The sequence below is a fragment of the Podarcis gaigeae genome (genome assembly GCF_964106915.1).
Source record: "Podarcis gaigeae genome assembly, chromosome: 9".
In the NCBI taxonomy this organism is placed as follows: domain Eukaryota; kingdom Metazoa; phylum Chordata; class Lepidosauria; order Squamata; family Lacertidae; genus Podarcis; species Podarcis gaigeae.
The window spans coordinates 68,247,884-68,273,197 of record NC_139685.1 but is presented as its reverse complement, the minus strand read 5'-3'; the positions used below and the strand labels follow the sequence as shown (position 1 = coordinate 68,273,197).

General features: G+C 46.0%; 1 protein-coding gene across 1 annotated transcript in view; it reads right to left on the bottom strand.

Moving 5' to 3' along the window:
• ANTXR2 (ANTXR cell adhesion molecule 2) overlaps positions 1-17,470 on the bottom strand; it is a 156,823-nt gene extending 139,353 nt beyond the window's left edge. Inside the window, exons 1-3 of the mRNA XM_083756652.1 lie at positions 16,439-17,470; positions 6,683-6,754; positions 2,444-2,515 (exon numbers count right to left, since the gene is read on the bottom strand). Of these exons, the coding sequence (XP_083612778.1) occupies positions 2,444-2,515; positions 6,683-6,754; positions 16,439-16,641 (347 nt within the window). The 5' untranslated portion in view covers positions 16,642-17,470. The remainder of the gene's footprint in view (positions 1-2,443; positions 2,516-6,682; positions 6,755-16,438) is intronic.
• Positions 17,471-25,314: the final 7,844 nt, after the last annotated feature.

The following is a 25,314-nucleotide window of genomic DNA, read 5'->3' as shown; positions in this document are numbered from 1 at the left end:
TTTATATCCGTACTGGCAGTCCTGGTTTCAGCGGAAGGCATGCTGTGCACTATAGATGGCAGCTGAGCAAGTTACGTAAAAGTTAATGCAATCTGTTTAATCCAAAATATTTTACACTTGGTGTCTATTGAAAACAACTTGAAAATGATTATGTACGAATGCAGATTACAAAGCAGACACTTTGTGCCTGCCAGAAATGAGTGGCAGTATGTCCACAGGCCCCGCAGCGCTTCTGCTGCCAAGAAACAAACGACAAATCAAGTTCCAGTCTTTCTGAAACAGATTTCGCAACGCAAAAAATAGCTCTCGTACAATCAGTTCAGTTTTATTTATCCAGCATACAACCAAGACCTCCCAGCGATCTGACACCTCCAGACCTATTTCAGCTCTGGGGCCCAATGAACATATATATATTGTTTTTAAAGGAAAATCTAAGAAAGAATAAGATTCTGCAAGCAAGAGGGGGGGAAGCAGGTTGCCATCTGTCCACTAATATTCTGGAACAGAAGGTAAGAATAGCCTGCTGGATCAGAGCAAAGGTTCATCTAGTCCGGCATCCTAGCTTCACAGTGGCCGTTGAGTAGCGCACAAGTAGGCTGTGATCTCAGTTGCAGTCTCTCCACCAGCAATTCCCAGAAACTGATAACCAGAGGCACACTTTCCCCTGACTCTGGATTTTCTTCTATATATATAAAGAACCACATTCTGAATTCCATCTCAGTCCCTGGGACCAACTGCCCTACACCCCAAACATATTTCGACAACAAAAGCTGAGATTTACACAATTGTATAGGGGACGCTTTGCTGAAAGAAAGGCGAAACAAAAACAAAAAGACCAATGACGCCAATTCCTAAGAGATGGACACCTTGCAATAACAGACCCGTTCTGTGAGTCTCGTCTTAGAATTCAAGACAAAAGGAGGAAAGGACAATCACGTTGACGGCAACTTGGAGGCTGCTCTGCATGTGATGAATGGTTACAAATAGAACGTCTCCTCTCAATGCAACATATGTGCATGAATCTCACACCTCTGCCTTTCAGAAAAGGCACATTTATATCCCCAACAGTTACCCTGCCTACCCCTCCTAACAATTGCTTCAACAAGTCTTTCAAACTTGCAACCAAGAACAAGGAGGAAGATGGCTTAGTCCCAATTAATCCACCGCCATCGCCAGCTAACGCAGATTTAGACTGCATTTTAGAGAGTCTGCAGTGCCCGCTTACTTTGTCCTGGAAATCCTTGCAACATAGCTCAGTTGGCTACAGCATGGTGCTGATAATACCAAGGTTGCAGGTTCTATCCCCGTAACGGACAGCTGTATATTCCTGCGTTGCAGGAGGTTGGATTAGATCAGTTTCCCCAACTTGGGTCTCCTCCAGCTGTTTTTGGACTACAACTCCCATCATCCCTAGCTAGCAGGACCAGTAGTCAGGGTTGATGGGAAGTGTAGTCCAAAAACAGCGGGAAACCCAAGTTTGGGAAAGCCAGGACTAGATGTTCCTCAGGGTCCCTTCTGATTCTATGATTCTAACACTGCAAGGTTGGAAGCATCACCTGCAGTAGAATGAAGTGGCAAGGTGGGCTGTAATACTTGAAGGCTGCATTGAGAACAGCGGGGTGCAATGGTTAGAGTACTGGATAGGGACATGGAGAGATCCAGGTTCAAATCTCCATTCAGCCATCAAGCTCAATAGTTGACCTTGGGTCAGGTGCTGCCTCTCAGCCTACCTTACCTGCTGTGAGGATAAAATGGAATGGGATGAACCATCTACACCACCCTGAGCTTGGAGGAAAAGGGATATACAAATGTAATAACAGGAAATAAATAATCCTGCATTCTGAAAGCAACCGCCCATCATGGCTGCTTGTGATTCCTGCATTGCAGGCAGTTGGTCTATACAGTGGTACCTCGGGTTACATACGCTTCAGGTTACATACGCTTCAGGTTACAGACTCCGCTAACCCAGAAATAGTACCTCGGGTTAAGAACTTTGCTTCAGGATGAGAACAGAAATTGTGCTCCGACGGCACGGTGGCAGCAGGAGGCCTCATTAGCTAAAGTGGTGCTTCAGGTTAAGAACAGATTCAGGTTAAGAACAGACCTCCAGAACGAATTAAGTACTTAACCCGAGGTACCACTGTATGAATCTCTTCCAACTCTAAACTTCTATGGGTCTTTGAAAGGTGTCCTTATTACTTATAACAAGGAGCCACTATTGGCACTGAATCGGGCCCAAAGCGAATTCCTCACCAACGGTAAAACTGTACTATTTAAGAAACACTTCAGGTGATTAAAAAGGAACCGCCATTTTATTGCTGGTGGGGAAATTGCCTTAGGCCTAATTCAGGGCCAACTTAATTCAGTGTCACTTAAAATAGTATTTATTAGCATCAAAAGCTAGGGGTGGAGGGTGGGGAAAGCAATGTTGCAATTTGCTTACCTGTCTTGTGTTAATGGAAGAATGACCGTTGCTTGCATGGAAAACACGATGAAGGAGACCCTCATCTGGTTGCTTTTAAAGACAAAGAAAAACATCCATCTCAGAGACATAAATCAAACGGCTGCACCCACGTGCGTTTCAATGGGATCTGTGTCAAGGCAGGACTCTGAGGATCTCTCCATCTTAACCTTTATGACAGAATCCAAGTAAACACAAAGCCCACACAGGAAATAGCTAACATCTAATATCTCCCTCCTTGCTCAGCAGTTCTGTATTTCAGCTGACATACTGCATAATTGTAAGAGCTGTGCCGGATCAGACCAAAAGCTCATCTGTACCAGCGCCCTGTTCTCAAGGCAGGCAGGTAGATGCTTTTCAGAAGCCCAAAAGTAGGATCTGAATGTAACAGGGTTTTCTCCACCGATGGGTCCCAGCAGCTGCTGTCCAGAGTGGCACTACCTCTGAGGTCCTGCCAAAGAGCCAACCTTATCTTATACCTATCTGTAGTTTATAAGAATGGTTTTTCTGTTAAAATGAGAATTTAATACACACTTTCATACGGAATTGGATCCTGCTAGTGGTTGAACTGTGTTCTGGGATGCCCCACTCTGTTTAGAACGCCTGGACAATATAACCAGCTGCAGTGGAAGTGAAAGCTTCTGAATTTCTTCTCCTGACTTCAGAGGGGAAGGGAGAAAGTGAACCCAAGGCTCCCTGCAGCTTGTCCCTGCTTAGGCATATTGCACCAAACCATGGTTTAGTGTGACATCTGAACACAGTCACTCTGGCCCCTATAAAGACTTCCAGGTCAGGACTGCTCTTTGGTCTGAACAACTAAGAGATACTGCACCTTGTTGGCTATAATAAGCCATCTAACTTTGCCCCCTTCTGCCTTCTCTTACCCCACCCTAAGCTCAAAACAACTGGAACCATCACTCAATAGAGCTCTTTCCCTGCAAATGCTGGGGCCAGAACTGGGACCTTCTTCGTGCAAATTATGTTCTCTGTTGCAGCTCAAGCTCAGTCCCTCTCCTAGTTTCTATTGAATTTGTCTCCATACATAAACAGATAGTTATATGAACTTGTGTTAGAAGTGTCTATAACTGTGGCAGCCAAGGTGGTTCTCTGCAAACATTTTAGACTACAACTCTCATCCTTGATCTGTTAAGAATAATAGTGAAGGACTGGTTTCGTTTTCATTTTTCAAATTTAAGGCATCGTCTTAAGGAGCTTCTTCAATGGGTTTGGCTTAACAAAAATGATAGGCAATTTCATTACCAAATACTTTTCTTTCTTCTGCATTTTTAAATCCCACTATCCAGAAGTTCTGTCGTGATAGGCAGAATAGGAATACTTTAAAAAAATAAACATTCTCACTGTAATTTCGAGGCTCTTATAAAGATAGAAATGTGTGCTGTGCTGCTACTGCAGACCTACATCTCTCAAGCCCAGCAAAATGGGAAACAGATGTACAACTCATACCGGAATGATCTAATTCTTATAATGAAACCTGCTCCGCGTTTTCACCATATGCTGCGCTGAGCAGCATTTATCAACCATTAAGTAGTCCCATTTCTCTTTTAAAAGGGGGGGAGGGGAGGGAAGAAATCTTATTAAGCTGTTAAGAACTGTTCATCAAAGGATTCAGCCAAATCACTTTTATTTCAGCCAATTCAGCAACAAACAAACAAAGTGGAAGGGTGAGGCCTCTTGGCTGGAATAAAGGATGACCAAAAGGCTTTGGAATGGCCAATCAGATCATTTTTGGAAAAGATAAACATCTCTTTTGCCAGTAACTGAAAGCCTGAGCCACATGGCTTTTTTGGAACAACCAATTAGATCCTTTTTATTAACTTACCGTGTGTGTGTGTTTCAACTGCATTCCGTTCCTTGTTCTACAGAAAACTCATTTTTTGACTTTAGGAAGATAGATGCTAGCAAGATGCAATTAAGGCCTGCCTAGTTCACATGACTTTTCGCCAGCTGGTCCAGCTGACAATCGCCTTCTGTATCGCATTTTCCATACGAAACAATTAACTGCAACAAGGTCTGAGCAGCTACTTCCCACGCTCCTAACCAGGACTGGAAATAGTCTATATTTTGTTCTTAATATCATCCTCTGATTTCTGGGCAGCACAAAGTATTAGGAAGAGCAGAATTAGTAGAACAGGCAGATTTGGCATTCATTTGCTTAGATTGCACAATTGATCCTGCTTCTGCTAGCCATGGAGAAAAACAAGGTGCTACAAAGATTGACGGAAGCCCCAGCTTCTAATAGTTCAACAGACACCTCCTGCATATTCTCAAAGCCATGTCCCCAGGCGCAAAGCCCAGAACAGGTACAGCCAAAACGGTACCCTTGTGATATCGCAGGACTCAAACTCCCAACAGCCCCAAGACAGCATGGTCACTGGTCAGGGATGATGGGAACTGTAATCCAAAAATATCTGGCAGGCACCATGCTAGATATCCTGGTTGAGAAAGGCATTATTTTTGTTTTGCGAAAGCAAAAGAAGAAAAGCTGCAAAATTCTGTGTCGGACACTAAATTCTCTCCTCGTGCAATGCAACTGGAGGTGCATGCAGCTTTGCCTTCAGTGCACAACGCTGGAAACTGTAACCGTGGAATAAAAGGTTCAAAACCATGTATTGGGGTTGAATCCTGACAAGACAGAAGTACTGTTTTTGGGGGACAGGGGCGGGTGGGGATGGGGAACTCCCTGATCCTGAATGGGGTAACTGTGCCCCTGAAGGACCAGGTGTGAAGCCTGGGAGTCATTCTGGACTCACAGCTGTCCATGGAGGCACAGGTTAATTCTGTGTCCAGGGCAGCTGTGTACCAGCTCCATCTGGTATGCAGGCTGAGACCCTACCTGCCTGCGGACTGTCTCGCCAGAGTGGTGCATGCTCTAGTTATCTTCTGCTTGGACTACTGCAATGCGCTCTACGTGGGTCTACCTTTGAAGGTGACCCGGAAACTGCAATAAATCCAGAATGTGGCAGCTAGACTGGTGACTGGGAGTGGCTGCCAGGACCACATAACACTGAGAGATCCAGCGCCGAGGGCCTTCTGGCGGTTCCCTCATTGCAAGAAGTGAGGTTTTTAACATGTGATATTTTACTGTATTTTTGGTTTTTATGGAAGCCGCCCAGAGTGGTTGGGGAGGCCCAGCCAGATGGGCGGGGTATAAATAATAAATTATTATTATTATTATTATTATTATTATTATTATTATTATTATTATTGGGAACCAGACAGAGGGCCTTCTCGGTAGCGGCACCCACCCTATGGAACGCCCTCCCTTCAGATGTGAAGGAAATAAGGAGCTATCTTATCTTTAGAAGACATCTGAAGGCAGCCCTGTTTAGGGAAGTTTTAAATATCTAATGCTGTATTGTTTTCAACACTCAATTGGAAGCCGCCCAGAGTGGCTGGGGAAACTCAGCCAGATGGGCGGGGTATAAATAAATTATTATTGTTATTATTACTATTATTACTACTACTACTTTGACTCCAGTGTCCACATTGTCTCAATATCATTAACACACACTTTGTTACTTTGAACTGTGTGGGAGAGGAGTTTTCCCCTTAACTGGGGACTCTGGAAGAAGCTATTCTGCGGGGAGCAGGAAATCTCTGAAGATTCTGCTGGGGCTCTGAATTCTTCTGATACATCCCACAGGTTGAGGTGTGATGAACTCCCAGCTGTCTTCCACAAATCAACAACAGGCCACCCCATTTCTCATGCCACCCTTCTCACTGACCCTGTTCCATCCTATGCTTCAGCATTTTTGCCTGGCTGATATACATCCTGTGACAATTCCTCTTACTTGCATGAATTGAAAGACGTGCTTGTAGAAATTTCTGCTTTAACATAGCCTACCATACATAAACAAGACTTTTTACTTCCCAACACTGGAAGATTGCCCACAAGGGAATGTGCGCTTCAGGCTTAAAAAGATTCTGCACCCGAGTTTTATGTGATTCAAAAACTGTACGAAACAAAAACAAGTAGGAATTTCAGAACTCTTTACGATGTATTTTTATCAGCACTGCACTGCATTCCGAATACATTGAGAGAATGTGATGTTGTCATAAGGCGCCTTATGTGAACAAAAAGCATGTCTGTGCCTAATTCTTTTGAGAATGGTTTCCAACCGAAGATTACACATCAAAGCATTTGTTTTGCAATCTTTCGTGTCAAAACTAAACCTAGAAACCATAAGGAGAGCAGCCCACCTCACAAATCTGTCCGTCAGCAGCCTAACAAAGTTAACAATTTCCGACCAGTGGTTCTTGACGCTGTGTGACCTGTAAAGAAGAAAGAAAATGAGCAGGAAATCGTGAAGGGGGTCAAAGCAAATAATCCACCTGGCTTTAAATAATTGCATGAAATCTAGGGATGGGCAAATCTGTCAAGTTTTGATTCTCTCCATTTCCCATTTTTCCTCTCTTGATTTCAGTTTTCCACATTTCCATACCAGTTCACAATGTTTTAACAACAACAACAAAAGTCCTCATGAAAATCCATCAGCATTTTAGTGTGAATTTCTCTGACTACACAAATTTCTGCAAGCAGCTTTCCCAAACATAATGGAGTTTTCTACACTCTTTCATGAATATATGCACTTATATGCGCACGCTGCATTAGCATGTGTGGTTTTTGTACACATTAGCTGGCTGGAGAACTGAATTGCAAAAGTTGGAGAGGTGCAAATTTGGAAGGATGATTGTGTAAAGGTTTGAATGTTGTTTTGGATGGTGCAAATTAGGGAGGTTCACCTTATATACCATATTTTTCGCTCTATAGGACACACTTTTCCCCCTCCAAAAATGAAGGGGAAATGTGTGTGTGTCCTATGGAGCGAATGCAGGCTTCAGGAATCTATCTGCAAGCCTTCGGAGCGCGGCGGGAGTTCCCGCCGGGCTTCCAAGGCTTGCGGATAGCAGCAAGCTCCAGGAGCGAAGGCGAGCTTGCGCTCACCCTCGCTGCTGCTCCTGGACCCATTCTGGGGGCTGGGGTTGGAGGAAGCTCGGGCTTCCCCCGCCCCAGCCCCGCAGCTAAAAAGGAAGCCAAGACAGCGAGCAGGATCCATCCCGCACGCTGTCTTGGCTTCTGCCAAAGCTGTGCGCAGCCTCTCCCAGCTGGAGAGGTTGTGCATGGCTAAAGAGGAAGCCAAGACAGCCTTGGCTTCTTTGCTCTTTGGGGCTGGGGGGGGGGGATTCTTTATTTCCCCCCCCAAAAAAAAAACCCTAGGTGTGCCCTATGGTCCGGTGTGCCCTATAGAGCGAAAAATATGGTAGTAGCCATTGATAGTCTTATCTTCCATAAACTTGTCCAATCATCTTTTAAAGCCATCCTAGTGGGTGGCTACAACTGCCTCCTGCAGGAGTGAGTTCCACAGATTAACGGCATGTTACACGAAAAAGTACTTTCTAACATTCAGCTTCAGTGGATGCCCAGAAGTTCCAGTGTTATGAGGGAGGGAGAACAACTTTTCTCTATCCACTTTCTCCATGCTATGCGTAATTTTGAAAACTTCTGGCCTACGTTAATGTATGCTTCCTATGTTTCTGTGTGACATATTCTAAGGGGATATATTTTTGACAGTGGCATAGCTTTCTGACAACAGGGACATAGTATTTCCTATTATTATTGTTGCTGATACAGTGGTACCTCAGGTTAAGTACTTAATTTGTTCCAGAGGTCCATACTTGACCTGAAACTGTTCTTAACCTGAAGCACCACTTTAGCTAATGGGGCCTCCTGCTGCCGCCATGCCGCCGGAGCACGATTTCTGTTCTCATCCTGAAGCAAAGTTCTTAACCTGAAACACTATTTCTGGGTTAGCGGAGTCTGTAACCTGAAGTGTATGTAACCCGAGGCGTATGTAACCCAAGGTACCACTGTAATAATAATGATTAGATTTCTTAACCTCCCCTTCACCATGCAGTTGTACGGCGTGTTGCCACAATTAAAAAAAACACAATACAGTGCGACTTCGTGTTACGGATGCTTCAGTTACATACGCTTCAGGTTACAGACTCCACTAACCCAGAAATAGTACCTCGGGTTAAGAACTTTGCTTCAGGATGAGAACAGAAATCGTGTGCTGGCGGCGTGGCGGCAGTGGGAGGCCCCATTAGCTAAAGTGGTGCTTCAGGTTAAGAACAGTTTCAGGCTAAGAACAGACCTCCGGAACGAATTAAGTATTGAAATCAGTCAAAACAAATTACACTCAAGAGAGCAGGGTAGGTCCTAAAAAATATGTCTCAGGAGTCAATAGCCAGGGTAAAAAGTTGCATCTCTCAGCATGTAATGAAAACTACATAATGGAGGTGTCAAATACATCTCTGTGAGGAGGAGGAAGAAAAAGAAGAAGATTTTATATCCTGCTTTATCGCTACCCGAAGGAGTCTCAAAGCAGCTAACAATCTCCTTTCCCTTCCTCCCCAACAACAAACACTCTGTGAGGTGAGTGGGGCTGAGAGACTTCAGACAAGTGTGACTGGCCCAAGGTCACCCAGCAGCTGCATGTGGAGGAGCGGAGACACGAACCCGGTTCCACAGATTACGAGACTACCGCTCTTAACCACTACACCATACTGGCTCCCAGGGGACTTCCACAGCAGATATATTCCCATTTCAGGAAAATGCAGTGCCTGAAGTAGACTGTTCCTTTCTTTAGAATAGCCTCCCAGCTCAGAGCACTAGCGCTTTTCTTTCGAGAGCATCTCAAGAAATTGCCCCATTTGTGAGACACAGTCACAAGTCATGGTACATCCCCTGCAGCAACTTCCGCATTTGACCTGTGGGAACAGAACCCCCTCTCCAAGGGCAAGCCACAAAACCCTTCTTCCTCTGTTTATTTACCACGTAACACCAAACACCAAGGTCAAAAGAACTGCCACTACCAACAGCCTCAAAAGCGTCTTTGTGCTTCAACAACCAAGGGTGGACTAACCTCGCATCCCTTTCTCCACAAACTGATTATGGTACCACACAGATGCCAGCAGCAACATCTACATATCCCACAACTTCCTTCTCTCACATAAGTGTACAAAAATTCACATCAATTTTACTTCAGCAGCCTTTGGAACCACAAAAACCCGTCACACACAAAGGCAGGGGCTTTTGAACTACTTACTGAGGGTTCATCTGTTGTTTCTCTGGGGTCCCTCAATGAGAACATCATTAATGGTGCTTCTCCAACGAACAAGCTTCCTAAAACTACCAATGGTTGTCTGCAATGTACAGCAGCAGGAGTCGGCTGTGTTTCTCCTAAGGTGCATGTTCAACTCATGCCAGCCACAATGGAGCTCAGGAGGCCTGCCCAGCACTTGTGTAAACTGATTGCACACCAGAACATACCCCTTCTACAACACACATCACTTGGACAGCAGAAACACCAGTGTGGAAAGCACTGTACCACCCAAAACTCTTTTGTCTTCCAAAACTGACACAACTAACAGTCCATTCATGAGAACACAGGTTATTATACAGTGGTACCTTGGTTTAGGATGTGGGTGGTGCTGTGGGCTAAACCACAGAGCCTAGGGCTTGCTGATCAGAAGGTCGGCGGTTCGAATCCCCACGACGGGGTGAGCTCCTGTTGCTCGGTCCCTGCTCCTGCCAACCTAGCAGTTCGAAAGCAAGTAGATAAATAGGTACCACTCCAGCGGGAAGGTAAACAGTGTTTCTGTGTGCTGCTCTGGTTTGCCAGAAGCAGCTTAGTCATGCTGGCCACATGACCCAGAAGCTATATGCCGGCTCCCTCGGCCAATAAAGCGAGATGAGTGCCGCAACCCCAGAGTCGGTCACGACTGGACCTAATGGTCAGAGGTCCCTTTACCTTGGTTTAAGAACAGCTTAGTTTATGAACAACTTGGATTAAGAACACTGCAAACCCAGAAGTAGGTGTTTTGGTTTGTGAACTTTACCTTGGAAGCAGAACATGTTCCGCTTCCTGTTGAGTGTGTTCCATTTGTAAATTGAGTCCCCCGTTGCTATGGGAAAGCACGCCTTGGTTTAAGAACGCTTTGGTTTAAGGTTTTGGATTTCCAGAATGGATTAAGTTCGTAAACCGAAGTACCACTGTACAGAGTTAAACCACCGGTCCATGCAGCTCAGTACAGTACTGTCAACAGTGACTGTCAGCTACTCTCCAGAATTTCAAGCAGGGGTCTCTCCCAACCCTCCTTGGAGATGCTGGGAATTGAACCCGGGACTGGGCCTTCTGCATGCAAAACAGATTGAACTACAGCCCTTCAAGTCTGGCACTCAGTGGTAATATTCAGGCTGCAACTCTGAACAGAGAGAACTAGCCCCACTGTACATCGGGGAGGGCTGTGTGGAGAGAGTCTCTTCCTTTAAATTCCTAGGAGTTTATCTCAGTGAAGACCTTACTTGGAAAATCAATACAACCCAGGTGTTTAAGAAAGCCCAACAGAGACTCCATCTCCTCAGAGTATTGCGAAAAAACAATGTCAATCAACATTTGATGATCTCCTTCTACCGATCAACAATAGAAAGTGTCCTTTCATACTGCAGCACGGTGTGGCATGCTGGTTTGACATCATCTGATAGGAAGTGCCTAGAGAGGGTAGTGAATACAGCACAAGATATTATGGGCTGTCCCGTGAATCCACTGGATGACACCGCGGAAGAATGTTGCCTCAGTAGAGTGAGGAAAATTCTCAGGGATGATTCACACCCTGGCCGGCACTTTCTTGATCTCCTGCCCTCAGGATATAGATATAGAAGCATGATTAGTCACACCAACAGGGTAAAGAACAGCTTCTATCCATGGGCTGTTAGGCTGCTGAATGAAAAGATAACAGCAGGGCAACTGACTTTTGGGTTTGGTGGGTGTGCATCAGTAAACAAGGGGAATTAAGACTAAGAGAGCTGAGGGAGGGTGCTCGTGTAATCTCACTGTATACAAGTTGTACAAGTGACAATAAAGTATTTCAATTTCAATTTATTGTTTGTTGTGCTGGTAGTTGCATTTTACAGTATTTATATACTGCTTTCCAAGGAGACCTCACAAAGTGGTTTACGTAACATTATTACAAAAAACAGCAACAAAAGTGACAATACAATGGGTAGGATGACTTGATTGTTTAGTGCTTGCTGCTGCTTCTCCACTCAGAGCAAGTAGATGGGCCTGTTGGTCACTAGGGGAGCTGGATGGTGAGAGTCCCTCATGCTCAGTTATTTGAACTGCTTGATCCATGCGCTTCTGGGCTCATGCAGATCAGCTGCACTACCATAGCATGTCTCCAAGGGACACTGCTGCTGATCAAGTTAGGGAGAAGAAGGTACATCTCAGGTGAATGCATAAGACTCTGTCCTCCAATAAAGGATAGCTACTAAATACAGAGGGACGCGGGTGGCGCTGTGGGTTAAACCACAGAGCCTAGGACTTGCCGATCAGAAGGTTGGCAGTTCGAATCCCCGTGATGGGGTGAGCTCCTGTTGCTCAGTCCCAGCTCCTGCCAACCTAGCAGTTCGAAAGCACGTCAAAGTACAAGTAGATAAATAGGTACCGCTCTGGCGGGAAGGTAAACGGCATTTCCGTGTGCTGCTCTGGTTCACCAGAAGCGGCTTAGTCATGCTAGCCACATGACCCATAATCTGTCTGCAGACAAACGCCAGCTCCCTCGGCCTATAGAGCGAGATGAGCGCACAACCCCAGAGTCGGTCACGACTGGACCTAAAGGTCAGGGGTCCCTTTACCTTTACCTTTTACTAAATACAGAAATCTGAATGAATTAGGCCTCTAAGGACCAAAGGAGACACGCTGCTGGTCACACAGTTGCACTTTCTTTGGCAAACAGACCAAGGGACACCCACAGGACAACAAAGCAGTGAGCTTAACCCTTTGCTTCCCATCTCAAAATGTGCCACACTGCTCTCCAACAATTCAAAATTGCTTTCCTCTGAGTTTTCCTCAGATTGTGATTAGCCAGGGTGGGGTAGGGTGTTGATTGTGATCCAGTTTCACTGGATCTCCACCAGCTCCAGTGTTACAAGAGAGATAGAAAAGCTTTTCTCTATCCGCTTTCTCCAAGCCATCCCTAACATATGTCATATCACCTCTCACTTGCCCTTTCTGTAAACTAAAACATCCCAAGTGTTGTAGCCTTTCCTCAAAGAAGAGTCACTCTACACCCTTGATCATTTTGGTTGCCTTTTCCAAACTTTTCCCAACTCTACAAGATCCTTTCTGAGGTGAAGCAACCAGAAGGGGACACAGTACAGTTGTACCTTGGTTTTCGAACAGAATGCGTTCTGGAAGTCCATTTGACTTCCGAAATGTTCGGAAACGGAGGCGTGGCTTCCGATTACGCAGGCGTGCCAGAAACAATAGCAGAAGCTGCATTGGATGTTCAGCTTCCAAAAAAAGTTCAGAAACTGGAACACTCACTTCCAGGTTTCTATTGTTCAGGAGCCAAAACGTACGAGTACCAAGGCATTCGACAACCAAGGTACAACTGTATTCCAAATGCCGTCACACCATAAGACATTACAGTGGTACCTCGGGTTACATATGCTTCAGGTTACATATGCTTCAGGTTACAGACTCCGCTAACCCAGAAATATTACCTCGGGTTAAGAACTTTGCTTTAGGATGAGAACAGAAATCATGCTCTGGCGGTGGGGGGGGGCAGCAGGAGGCCCCATTAGCTAAAGTGGTGCTTCAGGTTAAGAACAGTTTCAGGTTAAGTACGGACCTCTGGAACGAATTAAGTACTTAACCTGAGGTACCAGCGTATGTTATCAGCCGATTTATTTTCCTAATGATCCCTAGCATGGAATTTGCCTTTCCACAGCCACTGTACACTCAATTGACATCTTCACTGAGGTATCTGCTACAGCCCCACGGTCTCGTTCCTGGTCAGCCACCGCTTCTTTGTTATGACTGGAATACAAACGTAGTCTATGTGACGGTAGCTGACATCACCCATTACAACATTTCCTCTTTTGGACACTTCCTCAATTTCATTCTTCATCTCAAGATCACTTTGAGCAGGGAGCATGATAGCATGTCTCCAGAACTAAATTACTCTTGGGTCTCCATATGACCATGCACAGTGATTCTCTGAAGGAGTCTGCCCCTTTGGGGCAGTGTTAGAAACTCAGATATATCAGCAAGGCGCCAAATGGCTCATTAAACCAAGGTTGCAGTCACCAAAATGGAACGTCCAGTTGCCATTTGGGGGCAAGACAGCTCTAAAGTCTTATTTTTCAAATGATGGACTGACTGTGATTGATTCTCAGTTAAACATCTGGCTAGTTCAGATGACAACCTTGAGGTACGTTAAGAGCTTTGAGAACTTAAAGGAGAAAAGACCCTTGATCCAGGGACAGTCCACATATATATTGGCCTATTCCGACCTCTTTTTCTTAATGGTGGCTGCTCCTGTTCAGGCTGCACAGAAAGAGCATTTGGGTTCCAGAAATTCATTCTGATTGTGCAGATAAAATATAACTACAGTGGTATCTCGGTTTACGAACTTAATCCGTTCCAGAAGTCCGTTCTTAAACTAAAGCCATTCTTAAACCGAGGCGTGCTTTCCCTAATGAGGCCTCCCTCCGCCGGTGCCCTTCCACCATTCGGCTTCCATTCACAGACCGAGGTAAAGTTCACAAACCGGAACACTACTTCCAGTTTTGCGGAATTCGTATACCGAATAGTTTGTTAACAGGGCTGTTCTTAAACCAAGGTACCACTGTTTTAGAATTCTACATGATGGGGTATCAGTGTGTGAAAACAGTCCAGATCCAATGATCCCCAGGCATGCACTTCCAGGTGGTGGAAATGTCAAGCCCCACCCTGGCACCCAGGCATCCTCACCTGGTCGCAAGTGGAGGAGGAGGAGTTTGGATTTGATATCCCGCTTTATCACTACCCGAAGGAGTCTCAAAGCGGCTAACACTCTCCTTTCCCTTCCTCCCCAACAACAAACACTCTGTGATGTGAATAGAGCTGAGAGACTTCAAAGAAGTGTGACTAGCCCAAGGTCACCCAGCAGCTGCATGTGGAGGAGCGGGGAAGCGAACCCAGTTCACCAGATTACGAGTCTACCACTTTTAACCACTACACCACACTGGCTCTCGTGTCAAAAGCCAGATACAAAATGTGCCTGGCGCCTGGCTAATTGTGAGCACTGCTTTGGGGCTTGCTGGACTCAACGCCCTCTTTGGCATTCAGAACAGCAACACCTCCAGCATATCCTTCCCTGTCCTTCCTATAGAAGTTTATACCTAGACACAGCTGTATCCCACTAACACTTTCCACCCCAAAGTTTCCATCATGCTCACTATATCAATTCCACCCTCTAAGGCCAAGGACTCCAGTTCATCCACTGTGGTTCAGAGACTGCACTCTCCTTACAAGACTCCAGTCCTTAAGTTGCAACCTCAAGAGGTAGCATGTGGCATGAAACACTATTCATCAGCTTCCGCTGATGTGCCAGCTGCACCCCACCTTAGACACAGATAACCTTGTCATGTTTATCCATGCACGGATAGCATCGAAGCTAGACTTCTGCAATGCATTGTGTGAAGATATCTCTGAAGAATGTTGAGGAACTCCATGCAGAAGCCAAATTGGAATTTTTTGACCGTGTTAAAAAGAAAATAGAAAAATCTGTACTGGCTTCTTAGCATTCCAAATGCAATTCAAATGCAGGTTCCAACATATAAAACTCTGGAGAGCTTAGTATCATGGTTTCCAAACACTCATCTTCTCCAATATGACCATGCCCATTTCGGAAGTCAGGGTTGGGGAATCCCTGATGATGCTGGTCTACACCTCCCATCATCCCAGATCACTGGTCCTGATGGGAGATCAACATCTGGAGAGTCATATGTTCCCTGTTCCTTTCTTAACAGCATAACCTGAAGACATCCATGTTCAGAGGTTAGAAAGGTGGCAAATTGGAACAGGGCCTTTTCTGTAATGGGGATTCTACTGCAGACTACCCTCCCTAGAAATATTCATTTGGCACTTCCTATTCCTCTATCTTTCAGGTGCATTCAGTGGTGTGTGTGTGTTTTTAGTCTGTCTTTTTTCTGCGCTGTGTGTGTGTGTGTGTGTTTCAAAAAAAAAGTGGCTATCAAAGTTTTAACTAACATATATTGATATCTGTATTGTGTTATCAGCACTTTTTAAAAAATCATCATTATAAGTCATGTTTATTTGCCTGTTGCTTATTCCTCCTGAGGAAAAGCACTAGGAAGGAACAAGGGTAACTTTCTAGGTTTCAGGAAGTCTCAAAGGAGCTTCACCCTGGAACCCCATTTTAATATATTCATGCTGGCCCCACTTAGAGCAATGCAGTTAGTAAACATGACTAACTTATGTTCACTAATTTCAATGAGTCTAGTTACAGGTTAGGTAGCCGTGTTGGTCTGCTGTAGCCGAAACAAAACAAAAAAAACCTTCCTGTAGCACCTTAGAGACCAACTAAGTTTGTTATTGGTATGAGCTTTTGTGTGCATGTAAGTATCTGAAGAAGTGTGCATGCACAAGAAAGCTCATCTCAATAACAAACTTAGTTGGTCTCTAAGGTGCTACTGGAAGGATTTTTTAAAAAAAAAAATGTTTCAATGAGTCTACTATGAGTAGGCCTTAGCTGATGACAACCCCAGGTTTTTAACAAGCCTCCCCACCCCAAAAATAGAGATCCTTTGAGAATACACAAAGGGCATTTCCTTCATTCCTGAGCAGTGTAAAGCCCAGCTGTAGACTTTGGGGTGCCAGTGGGATCCCAAACCGGCTTGAGCCCCAGAACCTCTCTGATGCGACGGTGGTGGCTTTCTTTTCAACGTGCAGTTGGAGACACTGCCAAAGGCGGCAAGTTAAGGGAGGTTTCGCGATGCGGTTGGGGGAGTTTGGTGGGCGTCAGCAGGCGGAGGGGGGGAGATCCCTCTCCTCCTCCTCCTCCCTCCCTCCCACGCAGGTAAGCTTCTGCCCCTTCACTCACTTGTCCAGGACGAAGTACAGGTCGTAGGCTCCTTTGCACGAAGGCTCCTCCTGGCCGTGAGCCGCCAGCGGCAACAGCAACAACGGCACTAGCAGCGCGAGCCAAGCCGGCGCCGCCTGGCCCAGCGGATCAGAGGACCAGCTCCTGCAGCAGCCCGGCCCGGCCCGCAGCCCGGCCTCGCTCAGCCTCCTCCGGCCCCCCATGCCTCCTTCTTCCCCCTCTTTGCAAACCGCCGAAGTCTCCTGGCTTGCAGAAGCGGGGAGAGAGAGAGAGAGCGCGCCCTGGAGGAGAGAGGGCTGGACAGGGCGGAGAGCCGAGAGCGCGCCGAGGACAAAGGGGAGTTGCAGCAAACTCTGCACAAATCCCGAGAGGAGGAGAAGTCTCCCACCCTGGAGTCCCGCTGGACAAACAATAGAGGCTGCAAAGAGAGAGAGAGGCGGCTGCAGGAAGCGCAAACGGAGCCCCCGTGCGCTCTTTGCAGGGCAGGCGCGCCTCCCCTCCGGCTCTGCCAAGCCTCCTCGGCCGCCGCTTGTTGCTTCCTTCCCCGCTCCAAAGCACTGATTGCCACGCCGAACTACCAATGGCAACCTGAAAGGCGACCGAGAGAGGAGATCCGCGGAGAGAAAACTTTGCGCGCGCGCGCGCCTGGACGTCTTTCCTTTCTGGGTTCTGTCCTCCCTCTCTCCCTTCTGCTGCTGCGTCTCCTATTTTCTCTCTCTCTGCGTGTTTTTGCAATCCCTTTCCTTGACCTTTTATGGCGCGAGGCAGATGTTGTTGTGACTAATTTTCTGTGATTGATGATTGCCAGAGGAGGAGAAGGGGAAGAAGAGGTTCTCCCCACCCCAAAGCCAGCGTCTTTTCCGGGGTCTTTTCCTCAGCCCCCTTCCAAGAGGCCGAGAGTGGGCTTGGCCAGCGTGGCCGGATCCTGTCTGCGCCTCGTCTTGCTTCGGGAAAGGACTTTTTTTTTCAGAACCGAGCAGACCGTGTGGTTTCACGGCGCACGTTCAGATTTGCCAAAAGCAGACGCGCTTTTGTTTTTTTACAGGGGTGGCGAAAAACATCCGTTACTCCAGCCTGACTATATCTGCTTCTGCAAAAGGCCTCAAGGCTCCAATCGCACCTCTGCAATAAACTCTCTTCAGGGTTGCCATTGTGGTTGCCCGTGGGCACAGTGGCGTCCTTGGGGTCTGGCCCTGGTGCCCGCAAGGACTCTAAGCCCCATTCACTTCCCCTGACCCTGGGACATGCGGAGCTGAGAGGAGTGTGCCTTTTTTTTTTGCCCCTGGAAAGTATACAAAAGTTGAGCAGGAAGTTTGAAGAGTAACAGTCTCCCCCCACCGCACACCTTTAGTTCTTCACCTCTGTGCTTTTCAAGATTCAGAGTATAGTGGTACCTTGGGTTAAGTACTTAATTCGTTCTGGAGGTCTGTTCTTAACCTGAAACTGTTCTTAACCTGAAGCACCACTTTAGCTAATGGGGCCTCCCGCTGCCACCGTGCCGCCGGAGCACGATTTCTGTTCTCATCCTGAAGCAAAGTTCTTAACCAAAGGTACTATTTCTGGGTTAGTGGAGTCTGTAACCTGAAGCGTATGTAACCTGAAGTACCACTGTAATTCTGCTGAACCTGGCATTTGCCCAGATCCCATGGGAAAGAGAAGTATGTATGCAAACTTGCTTCCTTTTGGAACATGATTTCGAATGGAGAACAAAAACATTTAGAAATATGGTCCAGACTTATGAACTAAAACGAGGCTGATATAAATAGTTCTTTGAGGCCTGTTAACAAACAAAGAGCCAAACGTTTTTGTTGAATGAAAATTGTATACCACCTTTCATTCAAACATCATAGAATCATAGAGTTGGAAGAGACCACAAGGGCCATCAAGTCCAACCCCCTGCCAAGCAGGAAACACCATCAGAGCACTCCTGACATATGGTTGTCAAGCCTCTGCTTAAAGACCTCCAAAGAAGGAGACTCCACCACACTCCTTGGCAGCAAATTCCACTGTGGAACAGCTCTTACTGTCAGGAAGTTCTTCCTAATGTTTAGGTGCAATCTTCTTTCTTGTAGTTTGGATCCATTGCTCCGTGTCCGCTTCTCTGGAGCAGCAGAAAACAACCTTTCTCCCTCCTCTATGTGACATCCTTTTATATATTTGAACATGGCTATCATATCACCCCTTAACCTCCTCTTCTCCAGGCTAAACATGCCCAGCTCCCTTAGCCGTTCCTCATAAGGCATTGTTTCCAGGCCTTTGACCATTTTGGTTGCCCTCCTCTGGACACGTTCCAGTTTGTCAGTGTCCTTCTTGAACTGTGGTGCCCAGAACTGGACACAGTACTCCAGGTGAGGTCTGACCAAAGCAGAATACAGTGGCACTATTCTCAGAGGGGGTTCGAAATGTGAAAAGACAAAATAAAAAGTACATAATGATAACGGGAACAAAACAAAGCCACACCACCCCCAAACACATTTAAAAGGACATAGAATGTTCATCAGCTAAAGGTCTGGGAGAAGAGGAACGTTTTGGCCTGGTGCCTAAATATGTATAATGAAAGTGTCAGGTGAGCCTCCCTGGGGAGAGCGTTCTACAAAAACAGGGAGCCACTGCAGAAAAGGCCCATTCCTGTGTTGCCACCAGAACTCTCGTGGAAGTGACACACAAAGAAGGGCCTCAGGTGATGACTGCGGGGCCTGGATAGGTTTATTTGGGGAGAAGCAGCCCATGAGGTATTGCTTCAAGAGTACAACCTAGCTCAGGTCACCAGCCCATCCATTAGCCAAGCTGAGCCCACTATCTCAGATGGCAGATCAGGACGGACAGCAGATCAGAGTCCTTCCTTCACACAACTACAGTGGTACCTCGAGTTAAGTACTTAATTCATTCTGGAGGTCCGTTCTTAACCTGAAACTGTTCTTAACCTGAAGCACTACTTTAGCTAATGGGGCCTCCTGCTGCTGCCACTACGCCGCCGGAACACAGTTTCTGTTCTCATCCTGAAGCAAAGGTCTTAACTCGAGGTACTATTTCTGGGTTAGCGGAGTCCGTAACCTGAAGTGTATGTAACCCGAGGTACCACTGTACACCATGCCATCACCTGGCTGGCTGACCAACTGGCTAGCCGTGTTGCCACAGCCAGTCGACCAGCTACAAGACCGGCAGTTGTTGCCTAAGACTCTAGGCAACAGAAAGGACACCCCAGCCCTTTGTCAGAGCTTGGCCCTGCTGCTGTGAAACTTGAAACAGTGGTTGCTACTGTATTCTGGTGGCAGCAACAGGCCCAGTCTAGCACCACCTCACCCATAATGCCTTACTCCAAGGAAGGGATGTTCCTAAGAGATGGAAATAGGAGAGATGGCTCCAGAGGAATATGAGGGAATGTATATTTGAAACCTTGTAAGCTCTGCGCAAACGTTAAGCGCAATTGTTATTGATATGTACCTGGCTCATTCGGCCCCAAAGGATGCCACTCATTTAAAACATCTGTGCAAAGTCAAATCTAAACACAGATGCTATTTAATTTAGTAGACGAGACAGACACAGCACCATGGCTGGGCTGGGCACTTTTCACACTATCCAAGGCTGATACTTGGAGAGGTAGGAAGGCCACACAGCTATGGGTGGGTAAGTGGTGGAGATCTTCGTGGAAAGCAACCATATATACCCATGAGATACCAGACAGTGGGGATCAGTAGAGGCCTGCATTTATTTCAATGTAGTTTTTGTGTTTCTTGTGAAATCTTTGTATCAAAAGCATGATTGTAAACAATGGCAATCATATAAAAAAATGTTCAGGGTCTCATACGTGGTTCTCCCTCCATGCTTTTGATCCTAAAAACAGCCCTGTGGGGCACATTAGACAGAGGGGAGGGTGATCACCCAGGGAGTTTTGTCCAATTGTCTAAGCACAATTGATTGTTGAACTGAGTCCTAAGCAAAGGCTTGCTTCTCTCTCTCTTTTTCTGGCTCTAAAGTTAGAAGCCAGAACTTTGACTTGGGCCCAGAAGCTAATTTCTAGCCAGTATAGACCCCTCAACACATATATTGAGGCAGGAAATGGGGGGGGGGGACCAGTGGTAAGCCATAGCCTAGTACTGTCAACAAACTGTCAATTCAACTCCAGCACATTTCCAAGCAAAAAATGTCAGAAGTGCTGTAATTAGAAGTGCCTAGGATAGAAAGTCCTGAGAACTTGCCAAGCAAATGCTCTGTCGTTCCATTACAGTCCCTCTTTTAATGTTTGCGATCATATTTTGTCCCCATCCCACTGCTGCTATAAAAACCTAAGAGTGTGTAAAACCACACAAGTATTTCCTGCACCAACCCCTGTGATTGCTTGTGGTGCTCATCACACACACACACACACACACACACACACATATATCCTTGTGCAATTTCAGACCCCTTATTCTGGGGACTTTTCCAGACTCCATTTATGGCAACATTTTTCTACACATTGCACTGTACAGTGGACACTCGGGTTGCAAACGTGATCCGTGCGGGATGCACGTTTGCAACCCGCAGTGGTGCATCTGCGCATGCATGGTTTGCGATTTGGCTCTGCTGCACATGCGCAACCACTGAAACCCAGAAGTAACCCGTTCTGGTACTTCCGGGGTTTTGGCAGTCCATAACCCGAAAAAACATAACCTCAAGCGTCTGTAATCTGAGGTATGACAGTACTTCCTCTGGTAGTGTCATGCAAACCTGCCATGTGGTATCAATGGGAATGGCTTTGATGTGGCAGAAATCGTTTGACGCCCCACCATCCTGGGGGCCACATTCCAACTCCACAATCCCATGAACCACACCTACACCACTTTTGACCTCTGACCTCAAGCATGTGGGTGTGGCATTTGAAGGAAATGCTGTCCAGGACCTTGGAGAACTTTTAGGTAACAAGCGGCCAGTAAGTCCAAATAATAGCAATACCCACCATCTTGTTTTACTCATGAGATTGATAGGCTTTTGGTGTGTTTTTTAAGTGCTATTTTGAAGAGCTCACAACACAGACCTCTGCATCTGTGCATAATGTCAAAGTCCTTTTCCTCTTCATCATTTTTTTGGGGGGGGGGGATCTCGGTAGAGCCTTCTCAGCAGTGGCACCCTCCCTATGGAATGCCCTCCCATCAGATGTCAAGGAGATAAAGAACTGCACAACTTTTAGAAGACATCTGAAAGCAGCCCTGTATCGAGAAGTTTTTTATGCTTGGCGTTTTACTGTTTTTATATGTGCTGTGAGCCACCCAGAGTGGCTGGCGAAACCCAGCCAGATGGGCAGGGTATAAATAATAAAAGTATTATTACTATTATTATTACTACTACTATTACTACAGTGGTACCTTGGTTCTCAAATGCCTTGGCTCTCAAACAACTTGGAACCCAAGCACTGCAAACCTGGAAGTAAGTGTACCGGTTTGTGAACCTTTTTCAGAAGCCGAACATGCTCCGTTTTGAGTGCCACACTTCCGTTTTGTGTGTTACACTGAGGTCTGTCTGTTTTTGCTATTTATTTTGCATTTTTGTGGCTCTTTGTGTGTGTGTGTGTGTGAGAGAGAGAGAGAGAGAGAGAGAGAGAGAGGGAGAGAGGGAGGGAGGGAGGGAGGGAGAGAGACTGTGTGGAACCCAGTTCAGCTACTGATTGATTATATGACTGCTGTACATTGTTTATTGCTTTCATTTTATGGATCAATGGTCTCGTTCGATAGTAAAAAATATGTTAAATTGCTGTTTTGGGAGTTGTTATTAAAAGTCTGGAACAGATTAATCCATTTTGCATTACTTTCTATGGGAAAGTGCGCCTTGGTTTTAGAATGCTTTGGTTTTGGAACGGACTTCCACATTTTGGGGGATGTGACATACATCACAGCTGCATGTTAGAAACGGAAAGTGTTGCCATTGTGGTAGCTGCCGATTCATTGTTAGCCAAACCACTATTTTGATGAAGAGGGAAAAGGGGTGACCGTGCCCCACTGAGGCATAATTCTTCAATTATACAGCCTCCCACCGCCACTGTGTCCCTCGTAAGTAGAGGGAGATGACAGCCTTCTTTAATCCTTTTTCCAGGAGTAAGATTGCAGCCAAGGTCCACTGTTGAGCGCTTCAGTTCCACTCCCCAACATCTGTTGTTAGTCTTATTATCACATTTGTTTTAGCCATTCAGCGCCCACTAAGAGAACAGCCCTCAGTTAAAATTCCCTGCGCATATGTAGGCAAGCAACAAGTCATGTCAAGAAATACAGCTGTTCTGGAATGGAAGAAAAATGTGGCATTGCTTCATGTTAGATGGCTCTTGGTGACTTGAGCGTGCAGCAGATGTTCTGTGATGCAAAAAATCAGCTGAATGTGATAGTTTATTGCACCTTTCCCTCCACCACCTGTCAAATTTCAGCACAATTGGATTCAGCTATTGCTTTGGTACCCCAGTCTAAATTTTTAAAAACTTGATAATGAGACATCCTGATTGTGATGGGACTTTCTTCTATGTGAGCAAGCTCAAGAACTTCATCTGAGGCTGCAGTCCTAAGCATGCCTAAGGTAAAGGTAAAGGGACCCCTGACTGTTAGGTCCAGTCGTGACCAACTCTGGGGTTGCAGCACTCATCTTGCTTTATTGGCCGAAGGAGACGGTGTACAGCTTCCGGGTCATGTGGCCAGCATGACTAAACTGCTTCTGGTGAACCAGAGCAGTGCCCGCTTGAGTGGTACCTATTTATCTACTTGCACTTTGACGTGCTTTCAAACTGCTAGGTTGGCAGGAGCAGGGACCGAGCAACGGGAGCTCACCCCGTCGCGGGGATTCGAACCGCCAACCTTCTGACCGGCAAGTCCTAGGTTCTGTGGTTTAACCCACAGCACCACCTGCGTCCCTCAACCCTACCTCAAGCGTCCCGCATGCCTACCAGGAAGCAAATCCTATTTGACAGAATGGCACATACTTCCAAATCACCAAATTCAAGCTCAAGCTACTAATCTTATGCAGCATACCTACTCAACATATATCAGATGAACCCCTTAACTATCATGGCTTCCCAGAAGAGAATTTTAAGGTTTGAGGAGGCAGTGGGAGATCAGCGCAGTGCAAGTGTAGCAGCAGAACCAATCTGACACCGTGGCCACACTGCACTGAGCTCCCTGCATTTTGTCCTTCACCCTCTCAGTTACCAGCAGTGACACTGGGAATCTGGGAGAGCAACACTGCCCTGTTTGCATCACTATGCTGACACCAAGCAAGAATAGGCCTTCGGTTGGCCCTGATCTCAACCATATCTGTTGCATGCTGCAGCACAGCCAGAGGGCTCTTTAACCTCTTCCCACCCAGTGTGAACTGCAAGTTGAGGCTCCTGCCAGCGAGCTACAACAATCTGCTCGCTCCTGTACTCAAGCCAGGAAGATGAAGAGGAAGAGTAGTGAGCAGCCAGAAGGAAGAGTTCCATGAAAACCTCCATTAGGTTGGGAGACAGAAGGATAAACGGCCTTACGACTGGTGAGGGGCTATTTTTTCCAAGATCAAATTAGTAGGTCAAGCACATGCTGTTGGCTCTTCTTAGAATCAAAGAGTTGTAGAGTTGGAAGGGACCCCGGGGGTCATCTAGTCCAACCCACTGCAATGCAGGAATCTTTTGCCCAACTTGGGGCTCCAACCTATGACCCTGAAATCAAGAGTCCTGTGCTCTACTGACTGAGCTATCCCAGCAATTGCTCAGCACTTGACAATCCAATAATCTGTACTCCCAAATTTAGTTTTGTTTTCTCAGTTGCGTTTATGATGTTACTGTTAAAAACGAATAAAATACATTTAGAAAAAGAGGGGGGAGAAAATATGGCCCCTGTTCAAATGGAGTCAACGGCCAGAGGTCTACAAAATGACTTGCAACCCGTAACGTATCCTAAGGCCTCCACAATGGCCAGCTGTACTGTCTCTTAAGAGCAATGTACCTTTCTGAAGCTAATGGATGACAGGCAGTGCCTCTGAATGCCAAAACAATTTCCAAAGGGGAGGGAAGCTCATCTTTTACATGATACTCTTGCAAGTTTTGCAGATCCGTCTTTCAAAGCTTCTTGGCTTCCATGAAAAGGCAGGGACTTCTTAGCAGAATTTCATCTGCTTCGATGTCCGAACATTGAGACATAACTCAAGAAGATCCCGACAGTCTAAGATGAATGTCACCAATGGATTATTTTGGACAAATATATTGCTTTACGGATTAATTGTTTAATTTAATTTTACATTTTTTATTTTTATTTACCCTTGTTAAACCTCCCCCGCTCTTTGAATTAAGATCTTTCTTGTTCGTACATGATAAAACACAAGAAGAATTGAGCAGCAGTTGCACCGGTGATAAGCTAGCAGAGTCAATATCTTTAGCATCCGTCATTTCCTTGACACTTCTAACAAAATTCTTTCCCCAAACTGAATTGACAGTAAAAAAGAAAAAGGAGCGGGGAGGCACACCGTAAGACTTCACACAGAATTTTAAACAATGCGCTTGTTAGATTCAATCGCAACACCATTCCAGTCTTGTGAGATCAAACACATCATTTCTGTTTTCCCTGATGTCGCCTTATGAGCAAAAGCAGCCATTTAAGCAAGAAACATTCAGTTTCCAATGGAGCCACGAGCCCTTAGAATGCTTGGAGCAAGTGTTTGGGTTGCCAGAAACTTTTTTTGGGTGGTCCAAGGAGAAAAATGATTTTAAACAGCTGATGTGTGGCTAAGGTCTGCCCATCCAGATCTGCTATGCTAAAGAGCAAAGATATAAGGAGGTTCAATTCCTGGTATCTTCAGGTGGGACTAAGAGAGACTCCTGCCTGAAACTCTAGACTCCTGCTGCCAGTCAGGGTCAACTGTACTTGGGCTAGATGGACCAGTGA